Source organism: Xyrauchen texanus, chromosome 48, assembly GCF_025860055.1.
Source record: "Xyrauchen texanus isolate HMW12.3.18 chromosome 48, RBS_HiC_50CHRs, whole genome shotgun sequence".
In the NCBI taxonomy this organism is placed as follows: domain Eukaryota; kingdom Metazoa; phylum Chordata; class Actinopteri; order Cypriniformes; family Catostomidae; genus Xyrauchen; species Xyrauchen texanus.
In genome coordinates, this window is record NC_068323.1 from 25,721,185 (window position 1) to 25,748,063 (window position 26,879).

The 26,879-nt window shown below is 35.9% G+C and overlaps 1 protein-coding gene across 1 annotated transcript; it reads left to right on the forward strand.

Annotated features, from left to right (window-relative positions):
• The first annotated feature begins 22,787 nt into the window (after positions 1 to 22,787).
• Positions 22,788 to 24,395, forward strand: LOC127639766 (uncharacterized). Its single transcript, XM_052121977.1, has 6 exons — positions 22,788 to 23,081; positions 23,171 to 23,305; positions 23,487 to 23,615; positions 23,705 to 23,773; positions 24,142 to 24,268; positions 24,355 to 24,395. Exons 1-6 carry the CDS (start codon positions 22,788 to 22,790, stop codon positions 24,393 to 24,395), a joined length of 795 nt encoding a protein of 264 aa, XP_051977937.1.
• Positions 24,396 to 26,879: the final 2,484 nt, after the last annotated feature.

The window sequence follows — 26,879 nt, forward strand, 5'->3', positions numbered from 1 at the left end:
AGGCGTGACAAACCCTTAAATGCATGGTAATTTTCCCAAATGCTCTTATATATTCGGGCCTTTAGAGACCCAGCACTTATATTTATCAAAATGTACAAAATATTCAAAATATTTTCAAGTCAATTAGAAAATAATAAAAATATATTTTGATGTTTAATTTTCATAAATCAAGTTGATGCAACAAATCTGGACAAATCTAGAACAGGATTGATTATTTTCACACTGAAATTTCATGATATGCAACTGGCTGTCAAGCACATTCTGAGCTACACATAATTTACACATAAGATACACATAAGCAACACACAAGTTACACATATGTATTTTCTCAGGCACTTGTGGAGTCTAAATAGATGCACATGTTTCACTTTTAAGAATGAAGCGGCGTCCACTCTTGGTACAACACATTTATTTCTGTAAGAAATATGAAAAATACAGGTGAGATCAAGAGCGCTCTCTGTAGCATATACACTTGAACTCTCTAATCACATACTGAATACAATTTTAACTTTATCAGCGTCACTTTTTCCTATAAACAGTTATACGTCTTATAGTACAATCGTCTTCCCATATACATGACACTGGGCACATTACTCTTGACACAGGTTACCTTCTCTAAACCCATAAACACGATAACAAAAACTTTAACATGTTCAGTACTCACTCTGTCATGACATAAAGGTATGGCAAAGAACATTAAAGTATCACATTATATTTCTTTGACATGAATACAGATTAGTGATGCATAAACTCTATATGCATATCCGTGAAATGAACAATTCAGTACATCCACATTACTCCAGCATTAATTATTATATGAACTTCTCTTATTACTCTTTTCATAACTGCATTGTTACTTGTTTTAATCAGTTTTTAACTCTTTATTAATTATGCTTATGAACTGTCTTTATTCAACTAACATGTTTAACCCAACATCTGTTACTGTGTTTCTTCCATATTATCTTCAGAGAAAAAAAAAAAAAAAAAATTAACACTTAGTTTGAAACAATCTCTAACTATCAATACACCATGAAATGCTCTTTTTAAAATTAACGGTTTAGGGAATGACAATAGCTGAGGTATTAACATGTTAGCATGGTGAACATAGGCCTGTTAACACATGTGCTGCTAAGCACATATTTCTCTCACTTTAGCTCACCCGGAAAGTGACTAGCTTTTACCGGAGTTATTCACATTGCCGTCCGCCATTTTATGTGCGAGCGCATAGCGGTCATCCCACACTTTTAACCACAGTCTAATTCAACATTTCTTAATCTCTCTGGTACAACTAAAGCTCTACAGAAAAATAATATTGTTGTGCATTACCACAGTATTAATTACCATCAGCTTACCTGTAAGAAATATGAAAAATACAGGTGAGATCAGGAGCGCTCTCCGTAGCACGTACACTCTCTAATCACATACTGAATACAATTTCAACTATATCAGCGTCAGCTACTGATGCCCAGTCTAGTGTAAAGCTTAGGGTGCCCCCTACTGACGAAACTGAGTTTAGCGAGGAAAAACTTCACTCATTTAATAATACCTTGCAATCAAGTAATATAGACAACTTGTTTCCAGACTTTAGCTGGGGGGGGGGGGCAATCTTTATATGTATCTGTTAAACACTGGGGCTACACACACACACCATACATTATTTCTGTAGTACACACAAATGACAACAGTCATATCATACACACTTGCTATAGTTGTCACAGTTTGTCACCTTTCTGTTCATAAGGACTGATATTTAGACATGGCTATTGTCTTCTGTTGTTAGTTTGCCCCATACTACATTTCCCATGTTGCACAACCTTATCATAGCCATCTGTTCCCCATCTTCCTCACCTGTTCCCTCATCAATCATCTGTATGGAGTGGTGGTGGTCTAAAGCACATATCTGGTAATCAGAAGGTCACTGGTTCAAGCCCCACAGCCACCACCATTGTGTCCTTGAGTAAGGCACTTAACTCCAGGTTGCTCCGGGGGGATTGTCCCTGTAACAAGTGCACTGTAAGTCGCTTTGGATAAAAACATCTGCCAAATGCATAAAAATAAAAAAAATTAAATGTAAATCTGTTTGCAAATATACCCTCTAGTTTCACTCACGTATTGTCAGTTCTAATGTTTCCTGGTATGTTCCTGTGATCTTTGTTCTTTATTTATGAATGTTACTATTTGTTTCTTTACATTACTCCACCTTGTTTGTATCATCTCCATTAAAATCAAGTCCATCTCTGAAACATCAGCACCGTCTTGAGTAAGAAATGACATGTATAATATGGAAGTGTACACTCATATGTGATACTGATAACTCACAACTGTTGATAATTCATTGTTGTTCACAATGCCAATGTGATATATTATTTATTTGTATGAATATAGAACAAATTACTTGTTTAATAAACAAAAAATAGATATCCTGTAATTAACCTTAATAGATATGATCTAATCATAAAAAAAAATATTTATGGAAGTGCAAAAAAACCCTGACACTCTTACATACCTTGGGTCTCTAAAGACCCTATACACTTTTGGTACTTAAACCATTATACTTTTTTTTATTCTTTTTTACACAATAAGAGATATATTGAGGATGATCCAAAAATGGAGGAGGTACAGGGGATAGAATGAGTTCCCGGGTCTCTAAATACCCAGAGGTATGCGTTTAAGTGTTAATTCCATGTTGACTTGTTTTAATTTCATGTTGACTTAGATTTCATGGTCACAATAGCGTCACCAAACAGAATTGCAAAAAATATAATTGTTTTCCCTAACAAACATTCCTTCTGTTTGCCATTGGTCAGCCAGTTTAAAATCTTAAAACATGAGCATATCGATGTAGTCTCATGCTACCATATTACACATAGAGGGCTAAAACTCAAGAAACAAGGGTAGAAACTGGCTTCAGCCATGTAGAGCCTGTTTACATGCACACCAAAACACTGATTACTCCCAAAAATCAGTTTATTTAAATAATCTGACAAAGCATGAAAACCGCCTTTACGTGAAATTTTAAATAATCTCTGCTTTTGACGTCAATATGTGAAGTCATGCACACATTGGAAAAGCCGGTAAGAATGCTGGTAAAGGTGTTTACATGCTGTGCAAAATCGGGAAAATTGGCTTGTGTTTATTCTTACGCTGTTTATGACTTTACACCGATAAAGGCACGCCGTTTAAAACTTGCTGGAATTCCAGATGTTAAGAATGAAACTATGCGATGTAAACAACTGCTGTGTATACACTGGTGCACATGCCACATGTCTTTGGAAAGATAATATTCTTGTGATTCTATTGATCTAAACCATTTCAAGATACAATCACAACAGCTGGTACAATCAACGTTTTTGTCAGACCACCAAAATATAAACAATAACAAAATATAGCCAATGAAGTCTATCATAGTAGTCCACTGATCCACGACATCCCAACAAAAATGGTCTTGTTACATTGGCTAAGGTCATAGTAGTCCACTGATCCACGACATCCCAACAAAAATGGTCTTGTTACATTGGCTAAGGTCCAAATGATCCAATCAAGTAAATGATTTAGTCCAAAACACATGAATACATCAATAAATACCCAATAATTTATTATACCCAATAAAACACTCTTGTTGCATCTTTTCAAAGTATCCGGCAGATGTGCCTAATCTTTCAAGTATTCTCCATCATAACTTCAGTTCACGTGTAAACATTTCTGATATATTGGTATCAAAATGGATGCTGCACTCTGATTGACACCTCATTTGACCCAAAAGGAGCTTCCATGTCCTGTACATAGCCTTCAATAGCCAACGAGAGTCTGCATCAAAAAGAAGTGCCTGCCTCTTTTCCTTGGTGTAAAGATCGATTACTGTAAGTAAATATTTTCTTATATTATATAACATATATTACTGTTAAGTCTGCATGAATAACCTTTAGTTTGAATTATGAATACACATTTTGTAGATTACCTTTTGTCTTGTGTTTCCCCAGTGAGTCTGTTGAACTGTTTGCGGGAGGTGTTTGTATTTGTTTGTGCATGTGTGAAGTTTTTTTTTACCCCTTTGTTTCACTGTTTGTTTCAGATTCATATAGCTCTATTGGCATGGTATAAAGATTTTTACATTGCCAAAGCATACAGTATTTACAGTAAATATACATACGAAAAGAAAAACTATACAAGTTGAATATAAGAATATAATTTGTGTTTGTGTGTGTCTTGAGGTGTTACTGCTGACCCGTGGGGGATGTGTGTGTGACTTTTTGTTTCATTGTGTGAACTGCTAAGATGTGAGGCACAGATCAGCACTGGGCATTGAATGACATCCCAGTTCCACCAGCGGTACAGGAGTACAACCAGTACTATATATTCAACTATGTTTAATGGTCTTTGAAATGTAATAATATGTGTGGTTGATATATATACAGTGAGGAAAATAAGTATTTGAACACCCAGCTATTTTGCAAGTTCTCCCACTTGGAAATCATGGAGGGGTCTGAAATTGTCATCGTAGGTGCATGTCCACTGTGAGAGACATAATCTAAAAAAAAAAAATCCAGAAATCACAATGTATGATTTTTTAACTATTTATTTGTATGATACAGCTGCAAATAAGTATTTGAACACCTGAGAAAATCAATGTTAATATTTGGTACAGTAGCCTTTGTTTGCAATTACAGAGGTCAAACATTTCCTGTAGTTTTTCACCAGGTTTGCACACACTGCAGGAGGGATTTTGGCCCACTCCTCCACACAGATCTTCTCTAGATCAGTCAGGTTTCTGGGCTGTCGCTGAGAAACACGGAGTTTGAGCTCCCTCCAAAGATTCTCTATTGGGTTTAGGTCTGGAGACTGGCTAGGCCACGCCAGAACCTTGATATGCTTCTTACAGAGCCACTCCTTGGTTATTCTGGCTGTGTGTTTCGGGTCATTGTCATGTTGGAAGACCCAGCCTCGACCCATCTTCAATGCTCTAACTGAGGGAAGGAGGTTGTGCCCCAAAATCTCGCAATACATTGCCCCGGTCATCCTCTCCTTAATACAGTGCAGTCGCCCTGTCCCATGTGCAGAAAAACACCCCCAAAGCATGATGCTACCACCCCCATGCTTCACAGTAGGGATGGTGTTCTTGGGATGGTACTCATCATTCTTCTTCCTCCAAACACGGTTAGTGGAATTATGACCAAAAAGTTCTATTTTGGTCTCATCTGACCACATGACTTTCTCCCATGACTCCTCTGGATCATCCAAATGGTCAATGGAAAACTTAAGACGGGCCGTGACATGTGCTGGTTTAAGCAGGGGAACCTTCCGTGCATGCATGATTTCAAACCATGACGTCTTAGTGTATTACCAACAGTAACCTTGGAAACGGTGGTCCCAGCTCTTTTCAGGTCATTGACCAGCTCCTCCCGTGTAGTTCTGGGCTGATTTCGGACCTTTCTTTGGATCATTGAGACCCCACGAGGTGAGATCTTCCATGGAGCCCCAGTCCGAGGGAGATTGACAGTCATGTTTAGCTTCTTCCATTTTCTAATGATTGCTCCAACAGTGGACCTTTTTTCACCAAGCTGCTTGGCAATTTCCCCGTAGCCCTTTCCAGCCTTGTGGAGGTGTGCAATTTTGTCTCTAGTGTCTTTGGACAGCTCTTTGGTCTTGGACATGTTAGTAGTTGGATTCTTACTGATTGTATGGGGTGGACAGGTGTCTTTATGCAGCTAAACAGGTGCATCTAATTTAGGATAATAAATGGAGTGGAGGTGGACATTTTAAAGGCAGACTAACAGGTCTTTGAGGGTCAGAATTCTAGATGATAGACAGGTGTTCAAATACTTATTTGCAGCTGTATCATACAAATAAATAGTTAAAAAATCATACATTGTGATTTCTGGATTTTTTTTTTTAGATTATGTCTCTCACAGTGGACATGCACCTACGATGACAATTTCAGACCCCTCCATGATTTCCAAGTGGGAGAACTTGCAAAATAGCAGGGTGTTCAAATACTTATTTTCCTCACTGTATGTTTTGGTATATTTTTCTCAATGTTGTTTTCTTTCTGTCCATCCAGGTGCATGGGTGGAGTAGACCTTTCTGATGCCCTGATAGGGTACTATAAAGTCATCCACAAGACCCAGAAGACATTATTTTATAATTTCATGGACATGGCCATTGTGAACGCCTTTCTCCTCTACAAAGACATTGCAAAAGGTAAAGGAGAGGTACCTATGAACCAGAAGGCATTCAGAGAGACCCTTGCTGAGGAGCTGGCAGAGTTAGGGTCTCACTCCACAGCCAGACCCATATCCCCATCTCCATGCAGAGCACATCACAGGTCAGTGCATATCAGTGGACTCAGCACCTGAAGTGGACTGAAGTGCAGGCAGTGCCATACAAAGACACCCAGTGAAGTGCTCCTCCTGTGATGTGCCTTAGTGCTTTGTTCCCAAACGTGACTGCTACAATGACTGGCATGTTGCCAAAAACATGTAAATGGTATAATTGTATGAAAATATGTTGTGTAAAAAGTATGTAAATAGTTTGGTGTGTTTTCCTTATATAAACTTATTTTCCACCATAGCTCTTGTTTTGAATTTTATATGCACAAAGTTTAGTTTCAAGAAGGGAAAAAGCACTCTTTTTAATGTGTTAATGTGTTCATGCTCCAGTTACTCTGTGTCAGCAATACTAATTGTGGATCTGGATATGGGATATGATAGCGCTAATTGTCACCTTTCATTAGAGCCCAAAATTATGACTGTACGTTAAAGCGTTCCAAAGTATTCGCCTTTTTATCCTAGGTATGTGGCCATGGTTACCAAGGGTCTTTTAGAGTATCCAAAAGGCACTTTTGGAAAACGCCAGGACATACCCTTTGAAAAACATGTGTAAAATATACATTTTCTGTAGTATTGTTATACATTTTGAACATGGACTAGGTAAGGCTTCATACTGTGGTCCCATTGTATTTTCCAGCTAATAGGTCCCAGTTATAGTAATCTACAGGCACCTGTATGCAAAAAAAAACTTCTATTACTCAAAAGCACTTACAGTGATTCTGACAGCGGAAAAAACTTCAGAGTGTCACCAAAAGAGACAAAAACCAGGCATGTACTCCAAAATGTTCAAGAACACCTTTCAATTTACTTTGGGTATGCTTTGAATAGGTGTTTTTAATGCGTTTACATTAAATTATTGTCGGTGTTACACATGTAGAAAGCAGCAGGCGTTGTTTCTGGTGCAACACATTTAATAAAGGGGTTTTGCATGCAATCCTGCAAGACAGATATGACAGTATAAAGTCAATCACAAGTGGAGCATCTCAATTTGGTGTGTTATTTATCTGCTCGTCTCTGCATTAACTGCTATACGCTTATCAAATTCAGTACATTTTTTCAATTGTATAACATTCCCTGTTGTTCACTAAACTAAATTAACATTCACTTGCAAATACAGTTTACATATCAAACACGTGAACATCTATCTTGATCCATAACATAAAGAAAAGAATAACAAATAACCATTGTTACGTTTATTTTGAACCCATGCATTTCCCTTTGTCTGTTAACCACTTTCCAGAGTACATACATTCTCTTTTCCAGCATGACTTGTTTACTCTAAATAACACATAACACTTTAATGTTCCCTAATGTGACATTTCACGACTCTTTTATACAATTATCGAGCAAATCATGTCGTTTGAGTTACTTAGGTAAAGTTGGTTTTATATTCGCATATTCGCACATTCGCGGATTTCCGCGTTCAATAACTCGTGAACTAAACGTTGTTGCTACACACAACACCTATCACATATAACTACAGATAAAACACCAGAAGCTACAACATAAATTTCCTCAAAACGATCTTTCCTTCGCACTGGACAAAATACATTGATCTCTATGCGCAGGCTGCTAAGAAGGGACCATCTGCAAAGTGCAAACCCGAAGGAAAGCTCGTTTTGAGGAGATTAAAATATTAAAACAATGTTATTTGTGTAGTAACAATATTCAGCTCATGAGATATTGAACTTGGAACTCCGCAAATATGCGAAGCGAACATAAAAAGCAACTTGCAGACTTGATCATGTAGGACCTTCAGGACCACATAGCCTACGTGGACAGCACCATGAACATAGTCAAGTTTAAAAATAAAAACCCAACCAGGGTAAAAATAGTTTCAGGTTTGATATTTGCTGCGTATTCACCTAGACTGCTTTAGTGTACTTTTGTGTAGGCTATTGTACATACAGTACGCAAAAATGTTTTATGTAAAAGTTACAGTAATTCACCAAAGGGATTTTTTCCTGTTCCAATGGCTGTAGTGGTTTCCTAGTGACCATACTGACTTGACTACAGGTGAAATTTTGACAATAACTCCCTTACTGTATGTACAATAAACTAATAAGTTCAAGAAAACATTACTGTAATTCCCCTAAAGTATTTTTTCCTGTTCCAAAGGCTGTAGTGCTTTCCTAGTGACCATACTGACTTACTACAGGTGAAATTTTGACAATAACTCCCTTACTGTACGTACAATAAACTAATAAGTTCAAGAAAACATTACTGTAATTCCCCTAAAGTATTTTTTCCTGTTCCAATGGCTGTAGTGCTTTCCTAGTGATCAGACTGACTTACTACAGGTGAAATTTTGACAATAACTCCCTTACTGTACGTACAATAAACTAATAAGTTCAAGAAAACATTACTGTAATTCCCCTAAAGTATTTTTTCCTGTTCCAAAGGCTGTAGTGCTTTCCTAGTGACCATACTGACTTACTACAGGTGAAATTTTGACAATAACTCCCTTACTGTACGTACAATAAACTAATACGTTCAAGAAAACATTACTGTAATTCCCCTAAAGTATTTTTTCCTGTTCCAAAGGCTGTAGTGCTTTCCTAGTGACCATACTGACTTACTACAGGTGAAATTTTGACAATAACTCCCTTACTGTACGTACAATAAACTAATAAGTTCAAGAAAACATTACTGTAATTCCCCTAAAGTATTTTTTCCTGTTCCAATGGCTGTAGTGCTTTCCTAGTTACCATACTGACTTACTACAGGTGAAATTTTGACAATAACTCCCTTACTGTACGTACAATAAACTAATAAGTTCAAGAAAACATTACTGTAATTCCCCTAAAGTATTTTTTCCTGTTCCAATGGCTGTAGTGCTTTCCTAGTGACCAGACTGACTTACTACAGGTGAAATTTTGACAATAACTCCCTTACTGTACGTACAATAAACTAATAAGTTCAAGAAAACATTACTGTAATTCCCCTAAAGTATTTTTTCCTGTTCCAATGGCTGTAGTGCTTTCCTAGTTACCATACTGACTTACTACAGGTGAAATTTTGACAATAACTCCCTTACTGTACGTACAATAAACTAATAAGTTCAAGAAAACATTACTGTAATTCCCCTAAAGTATTTTTTCCTGTTCCAATGGCTGTAGTGCTTTCCTAGTGACCAGACTGACTTACTACAGGTGAAATTTTGACAATAACTCCCTTACTGTACGTACAATAAACTAATAAGTTCAAGAAAACATTACTGTAATTCTCCTAAAGTATTTTTCCTGTTCCAATGGCTGTAGTGGTTTCCTAGTGACCATACTGACTTACTACAGGTGAAATTTTGACAATAACTCCCTTACTGTACGTACAATAAACTAATAAGTTCAAGAAAACATTACTGTAATTCCCCTAAAGTATTTTTTCCTGTTCCAATGGCTGTAGTGGTTTCCTAGTGACCATACTGACTTACTACAGGTGAAATTTTGACAATAACTCCCTTACTGTACGTACAATAAACTAATAAGTTCAAGAAAACATTACTGTAATTCCCCTAAAGTATTTTTTCCTGTTCCAATGGCTGTAGTGGTTTCCTAGTGACCATACTGACTTACTACAGGTGAAATTTTGACAATAACGCCCTTACTGTACGTACAATAAACTAATAAGTTCAAGAAAACATTACTGCAATTCCCCTAAAGTATTTTTTCCTGTTCCAATGGCTGTAGTGCTTTCCTAGTGACCATACTGACTTACTACAGGTGAAATTTTGACAATAACTCCCTTACTGTACGTACAATAAACTAATAAGTTCAAGAAAACATTACTGTAATTCCCCTAAAGTATTTTTTCCTGTTCCAATGGCTGTAGTGCTTTCCTAGTGATCAGACTGACTTACTACAGGTGAAATTTTGACAATAACTCCCTTACTGTACAATTATCACATATATTTATGTAATAAACATTATTACATGTGTTTATTACATATGTTTATGTAATAAACTGTAATTCCCCTATAGTGTTTTTTTATATTTATATTCAAATGGTTGTAGTGCTTTGCTAGTGATCAGACTGACTTACTACAGGTGAAATTTTGACAATAACTCCCTTACTGTACGTACAATAAACGAATAAGTGCAAGAAAACATTACTGTAATTCCCCTAAAGTATGTTTTCCTGTTCCAATGGCTGTAGTGCTTTCCTAGTGACCATACTGACTTACTACAGGTGAAATTTTGACAATAACTCCCTTACTGTACGTACAATAAACTAATAAGTTCAAGAAAACATTACTGTAATTCCCCTAAAGTATTTTTTCCTGTTCCAATAGCTGTAGTGGTTTCCTAGTGACCATACTGACTTACTACAGGTGAAATTTTGACAATAACTCCCTTACTGTACGTACAATAAACTAATAAGTTCAAGAAAACATTACTGTAATTCCCCTAAAGTATTTTTTCCTGTTCCAAAGGCTGTAGTGCTTTCCTAGTGATCAGACTGACTTACTACAGGTGAAATTTTGACAATAACTCCCTTACTGTACGTACAATAAACTAATAAGTTCAAGAAAACATTACTGTAATTCCCCTAAAGTATTTTTTCCTGTTCCAATGGCTGTAGTGCTTTCCTAGTGACCATACTGACTTACTACAGGTGAAATTTTGACAATAACTCCCTTACTGTACGTACAATAAACTAATAAGTTCAAGAAAACATTACTGTAATTCCCCTAAAGTATTTTTTCCTGTTCCAAAGGCTGTAGTGCTTTCCTAGTGATCAGACTGACTTACTACAGGTGAAATTTTGACAATAACTCCCTTACTGTACATACAATAAACTAATAAGTTCAAGAAAACATTACTGTAATTCCCCTAAAGTATGTTTTCCTGTTCCAATGGCTGTAGTGCTTTCCTAGTGACCAGACTGACTTACTACAGGTGAAATTTTGACAATAACTCCCTTACTGTACAATTATCACATATATTTATGTAATAAACATTATTACATGTGTTTATTACATATGTTTATGTAATAAACTGTAATTCCCCTATAGTGTTTTTTTATATTTATATTCAAATGGTTGTAGTGCTTTGCTAGTGATCAGACTGACTTACTACAGGTGAAATTTTGACAATAACTCCCTTACTGTACGTACAATAAACGAATAAGTGCAAGAAAACATTACTGTAATTCCCCTAAAGTATGTTTTCCTGTTCCAATGGCTGTAGTGCTTTCCTAGTGACCATACTGACTTACTACAGGTGAAATTTTGACAATAACTCCCTTACTGTACGTACAATAAACTAATAAGTTCAAGAAAACATTACTGTAATTCCCCTAAAGTATTTTTTCCTGTTCCAATAGCTGTAGTGGTTTCCTAGTGACCATACTGACTTACTACAGGTGAAATTTTGACAATAACTCCCTTACTGTACGTACAATAAACTAATAAGTTCAAGAAAACATTACTGTAATTCCCCTAAAGTATTTTTTCCTGTTCCAAAGGCTGTAGTGCTTTCCTAGTGATCAGACTGACTTACTACAGGTGAAATTTTGACAATAACTCCCTTACTGTACGTACAATAAACTAATAAGTTCAAGAAAACATTACTGTAATTCCCCTAAAGTATTTTTTCCTGTTCCAATGGCTGTAGTGCTTTCCTAGTGACCATACTGACTTACTACAGGTGAAATTTTGACAATAACTCCCTTACTGTACGTACAATAAACTAATAAGTTCAAGAAAACATTACTGTAATTCCCCTAAAGTATTTTTTCCTGTTCCAAAGGCTGTAGTGCTTTCCTAGTGATCAGACTGACTTACTACAGGTGAAATTTTGACAATAACTCCCTTACTGTACATACAATAAACTAATAAGTTCAAGAAAACATTACTGTAATTCCCCTAAAGTATGTTTTCCTGTTCCAATGGCTGTAGTGCTTTCCTAGTGACCAGACTGACTTACTACAGGTGAAATTTTGACAATAACTCCCTTACTGTACAATTATCACATATATTTATGTAATAAACATTATTACATGTGTTTATTACATATGTTTATGTAATAAACTGTAATTCCCCTATAGTGTTTTTTTATATTTATATTCAAATGGTTGTAGTGCTTTGCTAGTGATCAGACTGACTTACTACATGTTGAATACTGCCAATACCTACCTTACTGTAAGTATATTACAATCATATTATTCTGAAGAAATTATTCTATTTTCACCTTTTTTCATGTTCCAGAGGTTATAGCATGTTCCTAGTGATCACTCTACTCAGTTAACTTCGATCAATGTATTAGGTAAAAGTATGTATTATAACTGCTGTTCCTTGTACAACACATTTCTTTCATTGATTTAAGAAATTCAGATACTTTACATTATTGTAATGATTCAAGTTAAGTTTTTGTTATGAAGTCCTGAAGAAGTGGATTCTGGAATACAGGATAATGTATGGAATTCAGAACCATGGACAGCACCGTTTCCAGCGTGCGAAAAACATGTGTTGTGCCAAATTTCAACCCCCGCCAAATTATTACCCTCTATTGGTACGTTTAGGATTAGTTATGGGGAGTGGTTAGTGTTAGGATTAGGCAATCAGGTACTGACATCAACGAGGGGGGGTAATAATTTGGCAAGGGGTCGAAATTCGGCACAACACCGGAAAGGACACGCCCACACACTCATCTTATGTTCAAAAAGCATTTCTATAATCACAATTCAGTCACTGCAAAGATTGAAAAAAAAAAACATCTTACCTTAAGTTAGAATAGAGTATTATGCCTTGGCTTGACTTCGATGTGAACCCAAAGTGTGTGAGTGATACACTCTGGTTTAGCTATCAGCTTGCTTGCTAGACATTTTTAGTATGACTTCTCAGTTTCTTCTGTTTGGCACATGGTTAATTGGCATACGTGCACAGGACTGGTTGGCTCAGCTTGGCAAAAAATAGAACATTTGTGAATAAATGTTTTGAATTCTGAATACTGGACATGGTGAGCTTAAAAACAATTTAGTGACAATAACATTTTATTTAGAAATATTTATATTTTGCTTTTGATGCTTTCAGAGGGTCTCACCCAGCTAACACAAATACGTGACTTACATAACTGCAACATTTATAATAATATGGGAGGACATATTATAAGTGGTCTAATTTAAGTTGTCCTCATTGGCCCAAAACTATTTTAGGGACTTTTTCAACGACATATGAACGATACAGACTCAAACATTCGTGCATTTACTATAGAACAAAGCACAAACAGCAAAAACAGTACGCAAACAGGTTATATACATTTAAATGAACAAGGTTTTCCCCAAAAGCTTGACGTCTTCATTTTGGTGGCCCTAATAACAAAGCAAGAATAAGAAAAGAAAAATGCAAGAATAAGAACAGTTCAGTGTTTTCCAATTGAACATTTAAATACACAAAGCAATTAGCATTGAAAGATAGAATCTGTATAAGCAGACAGTTTTGTTTAAAAATCGCTCATATATTTTTCTAAACATTGTCACAAAGTTATGTTGTGGCAAGTGCATTATTTCCCTTTAAAAAATGTTTATAACTTCATGACATGTATCACTATAATCTAGAAAACCTTAGTTTGAAATCATTACTTGTTACATTTAATAATACATATTATTTTGTTTTCTTCTTCTGAAGTTGTGATTACGATAAAAAAAATTTAAACTAGGAAACTAGGCCTATTTATGATTATTGCTGAAGGCAGCATTAAACCCCCAAAATGTCAGGTGGTGGTGCAACTGTCTGAACAAATGAACAGACTAAGAAAACAATTTAACATGGTGTCTTAATAATAAAAAATTTGAAACAGTGCCATCATTTTAGGTTTGAAGCCTTTCATGTTATTGTTTTTTTTTTTTTATAAATATCAGTAGTTTTAAAGCTATTGAGGTAATTGAGAAACATTTGGCCAGCAATTTGTATATTCTCAAATATTATTATGAATTTACAAGGTAATAACAGTAAACATGATAATGCATCATCCAGAGGAGCCTAATTGATCTCATTGGCAGAGTGAAAAAGTTTGTAGAGCTCTCTCAAATACTGATAAAAAATGCTAATTTCAAGTATGGGTAGGTTGGTGGTACACTTTCCATGTCAGGTGGTACAACATCATATTTTTGTTGTACCACCTGACATAAAACTGAAATTAGTTTAAACATTTTAAAATATCATTTAACATCTGAAAATTGTTTAAACACATTGTCTTCAAGAGTGTTGATGTCATTAGAAGTCTTACCAAGTGAGGCTGGATCCGAACTGGAGCTGCTGTAATCTCTAGTAAAATATGCTGAGCGTCCTGAGATACAAACAACGAGACAACAGGAGAAAGATTAGCATTGCTGCTGGTCATATTATTTCAGGCAAAAGATGGTCATGTGCACTTTTTACTATTTCATCACATAGTACAAAATTATGATATGTGTTAATTGAATGCTTAGCTAAAGAGATGTGTCTTTAATCTAGATTTAAATTAGGATAGTGTTTCTGGGCCCCCAAACATTATCAGGGAGGTTATTCTAGAGTTATTGTCGTGGAATATCACGATGAATCTCTCTAAGTTGTAAGAAAACTCTCAGAGTCTTGAGTTCCAGATGCCAAAGTTGTAGTTTATTGAACACCAACAAACATGAGACCGGCCAGCTGTCCGCTCTGACATTATCCTCCTAAGTTCTCAGTTATATACCTTTTGTTATCTTGTTACCCACTATCTCTGACTAACAAGGTCACTGCCTTGTTTCTTTCCCTCGCCACCAATATGTTTTATCTCCTTCATTAATTAAATATTGGTGGAAAATCCCCACCTATCTATTAAAAAGAAAACATACATCAGCTGGTAACTTCACATATCTTGGACATATGTCATAGTTCATGGGAACCCTTACAGTAAGGCGGCCTTGTTTATTTCATGGCCTTGTCTGTTCCTTCACATTATCATGAAAGAAAATGCAAGCTCCACAGATTTTTAGCTCATCAAGAAAAACATCATGGCAGCAAGAAAAACATCATGGCAGAAAAACACCAGCTGCAAGATATCATACAAGACACCATTCATATTTTGTTTTTGTTTGCTCATACACCTGTTTTTCAAGGTTATATACCATTCTTTGTGTTCTCTGCAGCATCAACACTTTTAGTGACCTCACATGCTCTCTCCTGGGTCACACAAAGGCCTGGAAACTCATATATGTATTTTGATATATAAAAACATACTAGAATATTGAAAATATACTATATATTTCCCTTACATTCTATAGGAAATCATCTGATTTTAATGAGAAATCATGGCCCAACGAGTCGATCATTTTAATTTAGTGCATTTTTATGTCTATGCACAAAAAGGGGCTGACATTTAAGTGTTTTTTAAGGTTAGCACTGTTATGGGGTTAACAGCTGTCAGATCCAGGACCAGATATGATGAAAGAAGACCAGGAGTCGTGAAATTCAATCAAATAAGTAAAATTTTACTGAAGAATATTTTGCAGTTAAATTGGTAAAGCCAGCGTCAAAGTCACGAGGAGGTCGCAAGCCAACTCTACCTTACAATCAAATCTCACACAAGTATACCTTTTACAAGGACAGGCATTACATCTTTGCTACTTCTGATTGGCTAAGACAACATAAAATCTAAACAATTATACATTTATACTTTATTCTTTAGAGACATACACATGAAAGAAGTAAAATTTTGTGAACTAGATCATGTAAATCACATAGAGGTTGACCCCTGTAACCTTTACTTGGTCAAGAAAAATCAGACACCATAATGCACTTAAAAATATAATGGTAGAAATGCTGACAACAAAATATGATTAAAACTATATATGAATCATGCTTTGAATATAGTAATGATTATATTGTTGAATATAGTAATGATTATATAACTTGATTCGCACTTGTTATAGGAATAATGTAAAAACTCAAAAGGATATATAGATATAGTGAAGAGACAAGGGATTCTGACCGCAACCCTTCAGCACAAAATATAATTAATAATATGAAACTAAGATTAACTCAGTAAACTACATGCATGCATGAACTAAATAATTTTGATCACACATAGTATTTACATTACAACAGTACATCATCAGACATGCTAATTTACATGGATTCAAAACACACCATAATTTTTTTTTTGTGAGACATCTCTTACATTTAAGCAAGCTAACATATACCCTTCTTCTTAACTCTTACAACAGTTATCTCGTACCACAGATAACATCTGCTCTTATCCTTCTAATCATTACCTTGTCACCCTAGGTAATTAAGTTTAAATGTCATCTTCACTGCCACTTTGACTGGAATCATATGTGTCACATACATGCAAATCATGATGATGTTGAAACGTAGATGACACAGCATTTCTAATCAATTGCATTACACATGGCCACAAACACAAGATCAACAAGAACGAGCAAACTATACAAATTACCATCATCATCGCATTTGTCACATTACTAAAAATACCTTTAAACCATCCCCATCCAAAAGAGAATGAATTAGTTTCCCGATCTGTCAGAGTCTTTGACATGGAGGTCAAATTATGTATTCCTTCTTCAATGACATGGCCTTTTGCATCATTATCTGGAATGTATGTGCAGCACGTTTCTCCCACTATCACACAAACTCCACCTTGTGATGCCGTAAGTTGGTCTAAAACTAAACGATTCTGCAGAACCGTGAGACTTAGTCCTCTCAGCTCCTCCTTGATGCCTTCCATCATAATATTTGTCGTGTCAATGAAAGAAATCAGTTCATACCTGGTTACCTGTACCTCTTCCATTACTGATGCAACAGCTATTCCAGGCACAAAAAAAGCCAGCAATTTCTCAGCTATGTTCCAGATGTGATGATTTCTTGGCACTGGGCTGTCTTGCACAATGTTAAGCAGTCCCCTTTTCTTTGGTTTCATAACTTCATGTGGTTGGTGCTGTATGACCATTGCTCCTCCATGCAGTTGAACTAGAGCACATGTTCCTGTCCAGTTTATAGGCAGAGACACATAGATTGCATACCCACACTGCCAGTATACATTTTCTAGTACTCCTGTGCCCTCTTCATCTGGTACATGCACAGTTGCACAAGCAGCCTTACATGCATCACGTATGGATTTGTGTGATTTCAAGTATTCGAAAGCCATTACAGCTTGTGTCGAACTCCCAATGGCAATAGTAGGGTCAAATAAGCATCTATAACAACGTCGTTGTGTGATAGGATTAGTGTCGTTCTCTTTGTAGATTACGTTGCATTTACTCTTTGGTGTTTCCCCTAAAGCATAAGTTCCTGAAACTCTGCTGTAACATGTGAGATTAGTTGGTATGTTCCGAACAGTTGCTGCCTTGCCAAACACTCTTTTTGTCACCTTCATTGTTGTCCATTCCTTGTTGTTTAAAAAGAGGATAGTATTCTCGTTATATGAAGTTGCTGCCACAGCCAGTGTAGCCATGAAGGTTGATGTGTTGTGATCTTAGTGCGGCCACAAGTCCGCTCCAGCGGTACTGTGCGCGAACTGTGTGCACACGTAGCAGTTCGGAAACCCACTTTTCTTTGCTGTATGGTTGGTTAGTCTCCACCACAGGTTCGTAGCATATGGATGAGGAGGGCTGGGATGGTCCATCCAGGACTCAGATAAGCTTGCTAAAAAATCTTCTGCTGTTTCTCGTACTCGTCTCGGTCGCAAAGTATGGTTAACTGAAGCAGTACCATTCCTCATCATTCTCACAGGCTCAGGATCAATGGCTTTTTTTGGAGTGAGCAGTAAAACAATCAATAATGACAGAACAACCAGTACGCATGTCGTAGCTCTCAGACCGCAGTGTCCAAGAAGTCTCATAGGATGCCATGGTCGTCGGTGTAGCTCCATATTGCTCCCAGTGGCCTTAATTGATCTGGGTCATTCAAGTCCAGCCCGTGTCACTGCGTGTTCAGCTCACAATACACTGGCTGTGTGTGCCTGTCTTTCCCAGAAATAACGACTTTAATTCCCCCCCAAAGAAAGTATGAATAACAATGGAAAGTTACCACAGGCCTCGATGTGAACTTTGTTTTATCTTATGACAAGTAGCGTATAGGGTAAAAATGTTGTCCATCTCCAAACTTTCCCATAAGAAAGTTATGGGAACTTTCTTATGGGAAATGTTGTCCATCTCCGTTGTTATTCATACTGTAATCATCTGCTGGTCAGATGGAGTCAGAAACAATGACTCTGTGAGAAAGAGAGAGGGTCAGACATTTAGTGAGACAGTGAATAGGGATGTGGACGGCATAGTCAGACTTTGACACTATCTCTCACACTGTAGAATGGGGAGGCCTAAAAAAGGCACCACACCTGTAAGATCAGATCTATGGTCACAGGCTAGAGGGATTGATTCTATGATAAAGACGCTGCAGAAAGCTGATATTTTGAATAGAAACACAGAATATTCCTCAGAGATATGGTCCCAACTTGCCATAGATTTACTTAATGAAGACATACAGAAAAATCGCCATTGGTTATGGGTCGTCTGGAATCACAACCGCAGAGGCCTGAGAGAACAAGTACATCTGGCTGCAGAACATCATACCAATGGGACTGAAGAAATCCAACCCACAGATCAAGGTAAAATAATTCAATCACAATACTAAAATAAATAAGAAGCTTTTACAGTGTGCTTATTTATTTCAATATTTTATATTATTTGTTTAAGATAACAAAAGTATTAAAAGTTTTTATTCACTTTGGTACTATTTTCACAAGATGTACATTTTCCAAACTCTTAGTGCTAATATCACAACAGATCATCAAAAGTGCATTTTTTTCAAACATTTCATCATGTTTTCAATTGTGTAAGTACAATTCACAAAATCACAAAGTATCCTTTTCACAACACAAAATAAATGTTTCATCTACATGAATGTTTCATTCACAGTCACTGTCTTTCAGAAAGCTCTTACTATCAAACTTTTGATTTGCATCTCTTCTTGTTTAGTTTACTACATCTGTCTATTATTTAATCCAAATGATCTTAATGGTTAATCAATGAATCATTTGGTACACCTATGCATTTCTATAGATATTGATTCAATACACAGTTTCTATAGAACTTGTTTGCAATTTTTCGATATGGATAACCAAATGAATTATTTTTACATAAGGGATTTATAGATATTAACCACCACAATGTTCAAAGTGTGTGCACAAGCATGTGTGTGTGTGTGTGTGTGACGAGAGAGAGAGAGAGAGAGAGAGAGAGAGAGAGAGAGAGAGAGAGAGACGGATAAATTTGTCATTTGTGCAAACACAGTAAAGCAGAATAGAGTGTAAGGGAGAGGAAACACTCAATGAAAACATCAGATTGATCAGAGATGCATCAGTGGAAGGGAGACAGATGGAATAAAATGCATTTTACATTACAGTATGTATGCCATGTGATACTGTAAAAATGGTAGTTACATTATTGTAACTCAACCTTCATCTGTAAAGGTCCACTACTGTATAGATTTGGTCAAAGAGTGAAATCATTCACTGTATTACCAGCAAATTCTGTTAGCACAGAACCTCATGGCTGTACTTCATCACACCTTTTGATAACACACTGGATAATATTACAAACATTATGGATTCAATTACTTCTAATGTGGCAACTGTAGCCTGTACTGTATTGTAATTAATTCAGCAACAATGGTGATTTGAAACATGTATCTTGCATTGTTTGCTGTTGAATGAAGTGATTGTTAAAAGTACTAAATTGAAAGAAGATCATACTGTTTTGGGGATTAAACCAAACGTCCTGATGACATATTGCAATAATCTTGTGTTTGAAACACAAATAATTATGTGGACTGAAAAGTGTATAACTGTAAGGAAAGCATGAGATCAGGTTCTGAAAGAATGACTAGCTGTTACAAGTGTGATCAGTTTGGATATTTGTACTAAGAGTTTTGAAAATGTTCACCTTGTGAAAATAGTACCCAAGCGAATAAATTAACTGTAATTAAATATAGAAATGAAATATGACAAATAACAAGGTTCTGTTTGGTCCTAATAGGGATACACTGAATTTTTGTCCGAAAGAGAAAAAAGTCCAAAAATATCAACTGCAACTATGACGCCCCACTTATTTTAATATAGGGATATTTTCTGTTTAATTTTTGTGTTACTTTAAATAAAAGTGTGGTTATTTTATATTATTGCCTTTTTTTTATTATTGAGATTCAGTAAAATTATTGCTTTTAATTTAAAAGTATAATAATAATAATAATAATGATAATACAATTCTAAAAAATAACTGAAAATAAGAAATTAATAACTATATATATATATATATATATATATATATATATATATTTGTTTTTTTGATTGTTTGTTTTTTAAGGACCAACATTTTTATTTCGGTGCATATATTTATTCATTCCTAATATTTTCTTTATTCATAATAAATAAAATATTTTTTCAGTCATTTTCCATTTATAAATGAAATGATTGGTAAAATTTGCACATAACAAAACATTTATTTTATTGGAAAAATGTATTAATTGATTAAAGTGATCTACCACAGATACAGAAGTGGCAGATGTGGAAACCCAGTTTGACACAGAGATTTTGAAAAGAGAGACAGACTTCGACTCACAACCTATTTACCAAGAGCCAGATACTGACTCGGAGGGTCTAAAGAGTACACCTAAGCCCACAAAGGTACAGGAAGGAGAGCCTGGAGTAAATGTTCAGAGACAATGTCCAGAGGTACCAAAACAATTTGTTATCTCTATGAAAAGAAAAATATGGAATGGGATCAAGCCACGAATATGGTACTCAAAATTAAGACCACCTTGGACAGACCATGTGTATGACAGCTTTAAAGACCAAGATCCATGTTGTACTCTCTCATTTAAATATCAACATGCCAAGACTCCCTGGAGCAGAAAAAAAAAACTTCCATATTTACATATAAAGGCAGTCTGCACATTTTCAACTTGCCCAGCCAAATACACTTTCACAATGCAAAATAATCCTGCTGCACTGGGAAAATGTGATGTGAAAATGTTAGTCCAACAAACTGGAGATATACACCACAAACTTTCAGAGAAAAAGGCTAGGCCAGCAACCAAACTAAAAAGAGGGAAAATAGCAAAGGCCCTAACACATGGACCCAGTCAGTATTTTTACAGCGCACTACAATCAACACCAAACGAGCAGCTCCTGGCTGGGAACATGACGGAATCTCTCAATAAAAAAGTGTTGAAAGTTATAGGCTCAGAAATGAGGAAAAGGAGTCCATTCACTCCAATGTCATGATGGAAATATACTTAATGCAGACATTGCTCAAGGAATGTGACACAAAATACTTCAAGGTACCAGGCTACGTACAGCTTTTCAGTATGAATCCGTTCATTGTTCATTCAGTACACCGAGCTTGGCATCAGCATTCTTGTGCATCATTTGCAAGTAAGTCTCCCGTGTCCCTCTATCTTGATGCCACTGGAGGAGTTGTGTCAAAAATACCGGAACAGCCGAAGCGTGTGCTGTACTATGCACTCGTTCTTCCAGGGAACGCTAGAGATGCTCCACCTCTTCCCATCTGTGAAATGCTCTCTAACAATCACTCAATACCACCAATCACATTCTGGCTCATGCAATTTACATTGCATTTGTCAAAATACACACAAATAAATGTTCACCAGGTCGAGACTGATTACAGCTGGGCTTTAATACAAAGTGTAATGCTTGCTTTCAACAAAGAGCACATCAGCTCTTACCTCGACAGAGCATACAAGTTCTGCATTGGGAAAACATCATGGGATGAAATGAAGTCATATACTGTCTTGCACATTTGCTCTGCACACATTTTGAAAGCTGTCAGACAGGCAATCTCTAGGCAAACGGATGACAAAGGACTGAGAGACTTTGCCACGTATGCTTTCGCAAGACTCCAAAATGCCAACAACATGACTGAATCAAGAATTGTGTTCCGTGCATTTTGTGGCCTGCTCACAACCCCACAAAACACAAACCTTGTCAAAGAAAGTCTGTGTGTTTTGGAGAGTGTCATTTCAAGATCCAAAGAGGATACACTGGAAGAAACTTCCCAATCTGAAGACTGGGAAATGTGTGAAAGTGAAGAGAGAAGACATGCAATGACCATCACTGGCAGATCACCATTCACTGCTTTCTTCCAGTAGATCATGAAAGAGGTGAAGGAAGAAGAGGAAGGTGATGAGACATGTTTGGCCAAAGAGGACAACCCATACTTTTGTCCGGGCATCCTCACTGTCTACCTACTGATACCTACCTTGACATTTTTCCTCTTTGGAGTGGCTTGCTGTTGGGAGACCTGACTACCGGTAGGTATGAATCTTGTGAACAGGATTTGGTGACAACATTGACACTACCAAAAACAAGAGATACCAATTGTCACATAGAAAGGTGGTTTGGAATTGTCAAACATTCCATAATACATAAACAACAAAATGTCAAACCAGGAATCTTCATAAGAAAAATGCATCAGTCTCTGCAAACAAGATATACAGAGCACATCATTCTGCATAACCTTCCTCAAAAGCTGTTGCTCCAGCCTGAGCCACCTCTGAACCTTGATCAGTGTCAAGAAACTTGGATGAAGAAGGAAGAACGTTTCCCAAACACCAAATCCAAATTCTTTTCTGTTCCTCAGAGAATGCCTGTTCCACAAAAAAAGAAAAGAAGGATCCACAAAGATAAGCCAAAAAGCCACAAACAGTCAAGTCCTGAGCCAATGCAGCTTCCTGCAGAGGCACTCCCTGTAGAGGAAGAGGTAATTAAGTTAGTACAACAAATGAAACTATTTATTGCATATATTCAGCTAACTTATTATTGACTATATGAAGTGTGTAACATTCACAGATTGACATGTTATGGACAAAACCGCACAATGAACTGGTTGTAGCCATTGTGAAGTCTGAAGATCAGAATCTGGAGTTCCTGTTACATCACAAGGAGTTCCTAACACTGAAGCCGCATGACTGGTTATTTGGAGAGGTACACATATCATAACAAAAATATATAGTAAATACAAAATTGTACTATATATACATTTATAAACTATAAAAATGTTGTACCTAAGAAAAAGTAAATGCCAGATACTAAATGTTTTTTCTCAATGTACGTACTAATTGAAATAAATTGAATAATTGCAATGATTTATCTTTTTTTTCCCCAGACGATCGAGTGCTATTTAAGAGCTGTACTTAATGCAAAGGGTGCAAATATCTACCAGCTAAGCCATTACACCACAAGTGTCATTTTAAATGGCCCAGAAGACCAGGTCATACAACAAGGTTTGAAAAAAGTGAGTGCAACTACTTATGATTCTGCATTTTTATATGTCCATGTATTTTACAGTACACAAATACATTTATTTACATTTCTGATATATAGGTCAACTTTGAGAAATATGATGGGGTCATCTCTGTTGTAAATATCAGACACGTGCACTGGAGGTTTGTGGTAAGTAAAAATATATTATAAGTAAAAAATACAATTATTGTGTATGACTATTACAGATAAACATTGATACACCCATACATAAATGTTTGACCTTTTCACAGACATTTAATTGAATGACTAATTATTATTCTTTTTTTTTTTATATTTAGTATCTACATGCTACAACTAACGCCATTTTCATACTTGACCCTCAACGTGGTAGTGATGAAATGAAACTTGCCACACAAGCATGCAAAAAATTTTTGTATGTTATGTTGTATAAAAAATCTGTAACCTTTTTCGATCTACAACACTAATATTGGAATATTAGCATATGGATGTTGCTGAAGACCACCACAACCCCACACACTGTATTTTTCCTACAACAGGGAATATTTCAGGAAGAGAGGAAACCAGCACGGAAGAAAAGACTGGGTGGACACTATGTAGAAGCCTGGGACAATACACCATTCGTTCCAGGAGGATGCTTTCAGCTGTGGTGTCTTTGTGATGCAGGTAAATGGAGGGAAAACTACTTTACATAAACACTGTTCTCACATTTTCCCATATGAGACTAGTAATGTTCTCCGCTCTCCTTCTAGATGGCGAAGCAGGTGGTGGAACACTTTCCAAACATTCCTGAGAGCATCAACATAATACCCAGCAAAGAGGAGATGTGCCACATCAGGAAAAATGTTGCCAAAACAATTTTGCAGGCATCAGGTATTGGCAAACTATTTGGAAAGAACAGTTTATTTCCAGAGACAGAGTGATGGAGTATAATTATCTACATTATCATAATTGCAGTGTCGAGAGATGAGTATTGCTCTGTATGTGGACAAAAAGACATTAAGAAAAAAAAGGCCAAAAGGACCAAACAGAGGAGCTCTGCACCTGGGTATTCTTTATGTCATTATTGCCTATTTGTTGAAAGTGAAAAGAAATTGAAGAGAAAATGAGTTTTCACAAATACATTTCATAATTACAACAGTTTCTGAATAAATCTAACAATGTCCTATTTTTCTTCCAGGTTCAATGTGAATTATGCCAGAGGTGGTTTCATGTCCAGTGCCTCGAAATTAATCTGCCACCAAAAGAGGAACCATGGATTTGTGGTTTGTAAGCTATTCAGTTAGAGGAGCTCATGCTAAAAGTGTGTTTAAATTGTAAAAAATATGTATGTATTTGATGAAGCAGAAAAAATACATACGTATATATATTTTCTTGCTTATGTTTTATCAATTTTGCTTATGCTTTATCATTTAATCATTTGTATATTAAATATCATTTAACCAAATCTAATCACTCATATTGTAAGAAACATTACTATTAGGTTGATGTGTTTACCATTATTATCATTTGAAATGTATGCTTGCTGCTTTTCTTTTATTAATTTGTATGCCTCAAATGTAGCTGACTGATTTAGAAGTCTGTAAGTGTCCATAGACAGACCACAAATGCTTGAATGTCTCAGAATAAAGTGACAAATGAATGTTCTCTTAGCTAAACCTCTTGCAGAAGGGACATGTTGTGCAGTTCTGTATTGTGTATTGTATTAAGATGAACATAAAATAAACAACTTTCTGACTGACACTTTTAGGGTACCAGACAATGTGTGTATGCCTCGCCCCACTTGTCCTGGCAAATTATCTCCGCCCATAATTCCCTTTATAAAACAGACAATATAATTTTCCTTCAATGACTTAATATCAACAAAATATCTCAACATTGCTGATTCCAGATTCATTTCTGGAAGCCGGGCTAAATTAGCAAGCACTGTTACTGCATTCAGATATCAGATACAGACATTAAAGAATACATGAAAAGAACATTTCAGTAATTACACTGGTAAATTCTATAACAAAGTAAAATCTCACAAGCCTAGAGAAGTCATTCAACTCATGTGATATTTAGAAAGAAAAATATTGATGAATACCTTGATAAGTCACTTATTACATTTACATTGAAGCAGCAGTTTATTCCAAAATCCACACCCAAAATAAACATCTTGTTTGCTGTCATGTTTTCTGAGTACTTGTCAATAATCTGATGGATTCAGTACCACGGACAGTAATATTTCTGCAGGACTGTAAACATCAATCAATGTACATGAACTGTGTTATTGTTAGAGTTCCATGTTAAACACATATGTCATACAACAGGAAAACATAAAATAGAGTTTAGCCATTCTTTTTATTCAACACCTGGAGAACACTGTTACACACTCTTTATCACAGATAAAAACAGAAAAACAGAGGTGAATAAAACAGCAATACATGGGCTGTAGTATGTTCTGTAGAGTCCAGACAAGATGATCCAACTTGCTTTGTAGCAGTCGTCTCAATGCTTTTCAAAACCTTTTGAAATAAATCATATGTCATTATTAAAACCACCACACACAGTTCTTTTTCATTTTTTTTTTTTTTCTCAAATAAATAAATAAATATAAACAGTTGTAAAATGAAGCAATTAACTATGTTCAGGAGATTAAACATGATTTTCCTTTCTACAGTCTGGATTGTTACCAAATTACAGTTCATGTACAGATTCATTCATTATTATTTCATAAACACATTTTTAAACACCATCATTATAATGCAGGTTTTGTTGCTAAAGGACATTCTATAGCATCAGAACACATAATGTGAGAGGCTACATCTGCAGTTGGCTAAAATGTAGTTTTCTGTTTGCACACGATGAAAAACAATTTTAACTTTTTAGACGGTCCCTATCTTGGTTACGACACACATTGAATATTCATCTCTAAAGTACACGCTTAAAAATATACTTGCCCATTTTGATCGATTGTAAAAAATGTTGTAGTTCACAACCTTTGTTGTCAATATCATGTAGCTGCTTCGAATCTGAAAAAAAAAAATAGCTTTATTGACTATTTAATTGAAAAAGTTCTTTAACGCGAATGTGCGAATATAAAACCAACTTTACCTAAGCGTTTGAGTTTCCATTCACTCTAATGCCCCCCGCTGAATACAATTTGCGTGAAATGGCGGACACCCGCGAACTCCATGTGCGTTACTGAACTCACGTCACTTAAACTATTAATTTACCCATCAATATCACACAACAACTAAATAAATATTACTGTGCATACTGTATTTCCATATAT